Here is a 7,049-nt window from a genome sequence, read left to right as displayed (position 1 = left end):
ACTGTGTATTATGTTATTTAATGAAAAATAAAATTTAAAAATATGAATTTTAATTTTCTGAGTCATATAAGATACCAGTCCATAGTTAACCCAATTTTTGCATTTGTGCCACTCAATGATGTGATCATATTCACATATCTGAAATTCATTCTTTATATATATGTTAAGATATTTATAAACTAAGATGTAATCAAACTATTCACATTGCTGTTATCACAAGTATTAAAATTAAATTAGGAGGCATTGAAGTTGGCACAATATGTTAGTGAATGTCAGCACAAAACCATGGAACAGAAGAACATGGTTCCTATCTGGCCCTCTGCCTGAGATAATCACCTGAAGACAACGTTTCATCAGGTAGGTCTATCCCTTAAGGATTTGTGCTGCCATGTAATCATATGATACTAAAAAAAATTATTAATGAATACATTTTATTGTTAAAACCCCAAGGAGCTACAGAGGCTGTAAATATCAACCTGAACTCAAGCTCAGGTCAGTAGTCAGCATGACTGCCTCTGGACTCAGGGACCATCACTTCCGTTCTGTACAACAGGTGGGGTCTTTGCCAAATGTGTGTTTCTCGTGAAGCATGGCTTACAGTAGGGAAAGAAGCTGTGCTACTTAATCATGGTGACACCCAAGCTTTCTGAAGGCTTTTGACTTCATGTTTTCCGTTGGTACCAGTGCTTTAAAGTTAATCTTTTCAGTGGTTGCAAGATGAGGACAAGAAGAGGATGGGTGGAATGTATAATTTGGCATGCCAAAGGGAAAACAAAACCACAGTGTAAATGTCAGAGGCATCTTATACAACACTTTATTTAAAATAATGTTCTTTAATGACTCACGTCCTTTATAGTGAATCATGGCTAAGATTCACAGTTTCTGTGGTATTATTTATGAATACACTGAAGTAGATCACAAACTTCAACGTGTATCTTTATGAGTCACAATTGAGATAAGATGCGTTAAACTTGAAACCTTATTTTATATTAATTGTATTAGTTTATATTGAGTATATTTTTCTTTTTTGATTCCCACTGATCATAGTTTTTTAAATTTTTTTCAATGAAAAATCCTCATCCAATGCACCATGCTATTCTTTTTCTTTAGTATGCTATGGTAGAATAGAAGGTATGAGTAAATAAAATTTTTAAAAAATCAGATTATTGAAAAGGGGGAAATTAAGTGGTAAAAAAAGTAACAAAGACAGGAGAGAGAAGTAAATAGAAACATATGTGCATATGAATGGAGAATAGAATTATCAATGCAAAGAGAGAAAATAATGTTTACTTCATTAATCATATCTTGAATTTTAAAGTGATGGTCATTTCTTTCCATATCATCATCATTGTTATTTTTTTCAGCATCTGAAAACCATGGGATTCACAAACCAAACAGCTGTTACTAACTTTCTCCTCCTGGGCCTCTCAAGTGACGCAGAATTGCAACCTTTCATGTTTGGACTGTTTCTGTTCATATACCTGGTCACAATGATTGGGAATCTGTTCATAATCTTGTCCATTATTTCCGATTGTCATCTCCATACTCCCATGTACTATTTTATCTGCAACCTCTCCTTGACTGATCTCTGTACAAGCACCACAATAATCCCAAAGATGCTGGAGAACATCCAAGAACAGAACCTAAGCATTACCTTTGCAGGATGCCTTACCCAGGCTTGCTTTGCCATGCTTTTTGCTAGTCTGGAATGCTGCCTCCTTGCAGCGATGGCATACGATCGCTACGTGGCCATTTGCTACCCCTTGAGGTACACAGTCACCATGAACTGGCGTATGTGTAGCCTACTCACCCTATTCTCCCTGCTTGGTAGCACTATAAATGCATTACTTCTCAGCCTCACGGTGCTGTGGCTGTCCTTCTGCAAAGATCTGGAAATTCCCCACTTCTTCTGTGAAATTACCCAGGTTATCAAGGCGGCCTGTTCTAGCACATTCATCAACAATATACTGATATATATTGCAGGTTTAACATTTGGTGGCATTACTTTTGCTGGAATCATTTTCTCTTACACTGAAATTGTCTCCTCTGTCCTGAAAATACCATCTGTTCAAGGAAGATATAAAGCCTTTTCCACCACGGGGTCTCATCTGTCAGTTGTGTCTTTATTCTATGGGACAGGTTTAGGTGTATGTATTAGCTCAGCAGTAACTAACTCTCGCAGGATAACAGCAGCGGCATCGGTGATGTACACTGTGGTGACACAGATGCTGAACCCCTTCATCTACAGCTTAAGGAACAAAGATATGAAGCAAGCCTTGAAGAAACTCATAGGTAGGATGACTTCTTTTCTATAAATATTTTGTCTTCTTTGAATGAATGTTACAGTTAAATCACTGTAACAGGATTCCTGACTATCCCTTCACTAATCCTTTCAAATTCAGTGAATGGCATGATGTGGAATAAATTTAATCTTGTGTTTATTACCTTTTTTCCTGTATTTATGTATGTTTGAAAAATTGTCTCAACTCTATCATCAATTTCTCATGTTTCAAAATCTGGGACAAAATGTGTGGGTGTTTTCTGTATCTGTATATTGCATAAATGTGAAACATATATGTGTATTTGTAAATATGTGTCCATTAATATGTATATATACTTGTATATATAACAATATATGGAATATTAATGTTATTGACAAGTAAAAGTTATACATATTTGTAAAGTACAAGAATGTGGAGACACAAAACTGGCTTAGAGTGCAGGCTTCTCCTGGGACAGATGAGACAAAGTTGAGAAATGACTTCTTGGCAAACCAAGCATAGATGGAAATATACTTTCTCTGCTCATTTCTCAAAGTTCTGTCAGAATCTGTACCTTTGATAAGTTAGTGGCTTTTGAGCTCAATTCATCATGCTCCACCAGAAATAGGTTAAGGAAGGGCTTTGCTTCTTTATACTTTTTTCTTTATAGTACTTTTTATTTTTTATACTGCTTTTTATTGAGACATTGTTTTATGCAGGGTGAGGTAAGAGTATCTCATGATCATCTACATGAGTAAGGGGGGTTTGAGGGTTGAGGTAATGCTTTTCAGTCTATATAAAAGTCCATGAAAAATAAAGCTTCTTATACAGTTGTTCATACTCTGCATGCCCTGTGTCCTGATTTGCACGAGACCCTTACCCAGGATCCCAATGCACTAGACGTTGACACAAGAAGACATTTCAATACATGTAGAAAATGTATAATGATCAGATCATGGTGATTTGGCAAAGTGCTACTTTCAATATTTGCCATTCATTTCCGTCAATAAGATTGAAATTTATTTGAGTTTATGTCATTCATTTTAGTCAGTCATAGTAATGAATGCTAGAAGTTAATCAATCTAACCTGATATACTCATGTATTTGTTAACCATTCTCTGTCTGTTCCTTACCCATATCTTTCCAAACTTGTAATAATCAGTATTATTTTATCTGCTGTGAAATCATTTTTGCCTTTGATGTGTAAGTGAGAAAATATGGCAATTAGTTTTTGTCTCAATTTTCACTTGATAAGATAGCTTCTAATACAATTAATATTGCCTAAGAGAATTGTAAATGAATTTTTGAGGAATAGAATTCTATTGTGTCTATGTGTCATTTTTTCCTTTACAATTATATCCACTGAGAATTGTTTAAAATTCATTTCTTATGTGAACTGCTGTGAGTATTGTACAATTGAATGAAAATGCATACATTGCTCATAAACATATGTCTCTGTTCCTTTAGATTTGCACTTATTTCTGGAGTAGTTTTACAAAAGGGCACTTGTCCTAATAGCTTTTAAGAAACATCATACTGATTTCAGAATCAGTTAGCAACTTAATCAACAATAGGTCATGAAAGATCAAGTTTCTCTGTCGTGTCCCTGCCATTTCTTACTGACTATCAACCTGATGATGCCATTCTAACCCAGGTGATATGACAACGAAATTTAAACAGATTTCATTAATTGTTAGAATGACGTTGAACCAGTTCTAAAAAATCCGTTCGTCTTTAGTATCTATTATTTTGAGTAAAGCATATTCAGCTCATTTATTTAGTATTTAACTGAACTCTTTGAGCTTTTTTTTCTGTTGAATTCCTTTTATTTTCTGGCTGTGACCCATATTGTTTTATGTGTCTGTATCAGTGTAAAATGGAGGTTAACTGTTAAATGTACTGAGGCAATTTTCAAACCTATTAAGTGATTTGTGCCCCATTCATTAAGGTCAGGTCAAATGCAACCCAGATGAAGCCCCAAGAGGAGGAGAAGGTAAGATTTTTTTGCATTGAAATTTATGTTTTTTTATTTTTTAACAATTTTCAATGTGAAAGTGTGCTTCACATGAAATTTGGAATAAAACAGCAGATAAAAAATGAAAAAAATGATCCACACCTAATAGTACCTTAAATAACAATAATCATCTTAATAATAAAACTATGATTTGTCTTTAATTTAATTTAATATTATAAACCTCATGCATGTAGTATTAAGCCACAACAACAAAGCCACATTGAACAGACAGAAGTTAAGAAGGAAGAAAGAGAAATCAATAAAACTATTTTTTTAAAGTATTCATTTTTCATACTTTTCTTGGAGACTTGGTGATCATCCATACAATTGCACACTTTCACAGAAATAGGTACAATTGATTCTGATGTATCTAATTAAGACTTTTTCTAGCAAATTACTTTTGTTCTTCATTACTCTCCAAAGGGAGGAAGGTATTACATTTCATTACATATTTTTCTGCAAGAACAATAGAACAAAGTGGTCACACCACCTTGTCGGTGTTCCTTTCAGGACAATTGACAACATTGTTTCAAAAATTATCAGCATAAGCAGAAATAATATATTAGGGCTCAGAAAAATACTGTGCAATATTGAATAAAACATTTTAAGGGCTCCCCTTAAAAAGTGCAAATCTCCTCTTAGTCTTTTTTATTATTATTTATTTATTTATTTATTAAAAATTTCCACCTCCTCCTCTCCTCCCGTTTCCCTCCCTCTCCAGTCCTAAGAGAAGTCAGGGTGTTCTGCCCTGTGGGAAGTCCAAGGTACTCCCCTCTCCATTCAGGTCTAGGAAGGTGAGCATCCAAACAGACTAGGCTCCCAGAAGGCCATTCCATGCAGTAAAATCAAAACTCAGTGCCATTGTCCTTGGCTTCTAAGTCATCCCTCATTGTCAACCACATTCAGAGAGTCCAGTTTGGTCACATGCTCCATCAGTCTCAGTCCAGCTGACCTTGGTGAGCTCCCATTGGATCAGTCCCACCGTCTCAGTGGGTGGACGCACCCCTCACGGCCCTGACATCCTTGCTCATGTTGTCCCTCCTTCTGCTCCTCATTTGGATCTTGGGAGCTCAGTCCAATGCTCCAATGTGGGTCTCTGTCTCTATCTCCATCCATCGCCAGATGAAGGTACTATGGTGATATGCAAGATATTCATCAGTGTGGCTATAAGATAAGGCCAGTTCAGGCACCCTCTCTTTAGCTGCCCAAGAAACAAGCTGGGGACATCTCCTTGGACACCTGGGAACCCCTCTAGAATCAAGTCTCTTACCAACCCTAAAATGGCTCCCTTATTTAAGATATTTACTTCCCTGCTCCCACATCCACCCTTCCTCCATCCCAACCACCCCATTCCCCCAAGCTCTCCCCATTCTCCCCTTCTCCTTTCTTTCTCCCCATCTCCCATTACCCCCACCCTACCCCCACCCCCCCATGCTCCCAACTTTTGCCTGGAAATCTTGTCTACTTCCAATATCCAGGAGGATAACTATATGTTTTTCTTTGGGTTTACCTTCTTATTTAGCTTCTCTAGTATCACAAAATATAGGATCAATATTCTTTATTCTTTATGGCTATAATCCACTTATGAGAAGTACATACCATATTCATTTTTTTGTGACTGGGTTACCTCACTAACGATAGTGTTTTCTATTTTCATCCATTTGCATACAAAATTCAAGATGTCATTTGTTTTTACTGCTAAGTAGTATTCTAATGTGTATATACTCCACACCTTCTTTATCCATTCTTCCATTGAGGGACATCTAGGTTGTTTCCAGGTTCTGGCTATTACAAATAATGCTGCTTTGAACATAGTTGAACGAACAAATGGTTTTGTAGTATGATTGGGCATCTCTTGGGTATATTTTTAAGAGTGGTATTGCTGGATCCTGGGGTAGGTTGATCCCTAATTTCCTGAGAAACTGCCACACTGATTTCCTAAGTAGTTGCAGAGGTTTGCATTCCCACCAGCAATGGATGAGTGTTCCCCTTACTCCACATCCTCTCCAGAAAAGGCTATCATTGGTGTTTTTTTTTTTTTATTTTAGCCATTCTGACAGGTATAAAATGGTATCTCAAAGTTGTTTTGATTTGCATTTCCCTGATCTCTAAGGAGGTAGATCATGACCTTAAATGTCTTTTGGCCATTTGAACTTCTTCTGTTGAGAATTCTCTGTTCAGTTCAGTACCCCATTTTTTCTTTTTTTTTTTAATATTTATTTATTTATTATTTATACAATATTCTTTCTGTGTGTATCCTTGCAGGCCAGAAGAGGGCACCGGACCTCATTACAGATGGTTGTGAGCCACCATGTGGTTGCTGGGAATTGAACTCAGGACCTTTGGAAGAGCAGGCAATGCTCTTAACCGCTGAGCCATCTCTCCAATCCCCAGTAAGTACCTCTTATGGGAAGAGATTGTTTTTAACAAAAGTAGGAGCTTCCATTTCGTTTGCTCCTTCCATTCACCTTACCCCAGACTTGCCAGCAGCTCCCCTTCTCCTTCTTCTACTTCTTCTTCTAGCCTCCCAACCTCCTAGCTCCAATGTGTCTTTTCCTCTACCAGCCTCTCAGGTGGACCCCGAGTCTGGGATACCCCAAACCCCTCTGTTGCTAAACACCATTCCCCCACTGTTATCCAATTACAAGATCCTACTAAGATTATTACCCAAGCTCAGTACCCCTCTCTCTCCACAGCCTTAGGGGACTTAAGCCTTTTATCTCTCACCTTCTAAGAAAAAAAGCTACTTTGCCCCACCTCTTCTCCTTTTTTTT

At 37.0% G+C, this 7,049-nt stretch overlaps 1 protein-coding gene across 1 annotated transcript; it reads left to right on the top strand.

Annotated features, from left to right (window-relative positions):
• Positions 1–1,376: 1,376 nt before the first annotated feature.
• On the top strand, positions 1,377–2,315 carry LOC126494942 (olfactory receptor 7G2-like). The gene has a single exon (XM_050132511.1). It carries the CDS (start codon positions 1,377–1,379, stop codon positions 2,313–2,315), a length of 939 nt encoding a protein of 312 aa, XP_049988468.1.
• Positions 2,316–7,049: the final 4,734 nt, after the last annotated feature.

This window comes from Alexandromys fortis, unplaced genomic scaffold (genome assembly GCF_014885135.2).
Source record: "Alexandromys fortis isolate MF-2015 unplaced genomic scaffold, M_Fortis_MF-2015_v1.1 scaffold_392, whole genome shotgun sequence".
NCBI lineage: Eukaryota > Metazoa > Chordata > Mammalia > Rodentia > Cricetidae > Alexandromys > Alexandromys fortis.
This window is presented reverse-complemented; position numbering and strand designations above follow the sequence as displayed.

What these genes read in the sequence shown, in the direction of transcription:
- LOC126494942 (XM_050132511.1), top strand. Translation starts at nt 1,377, where the DNA reads ATGGGATTCACAAACCAAACAGCTGTTACTAACTTTCTCCTCCTGGGC.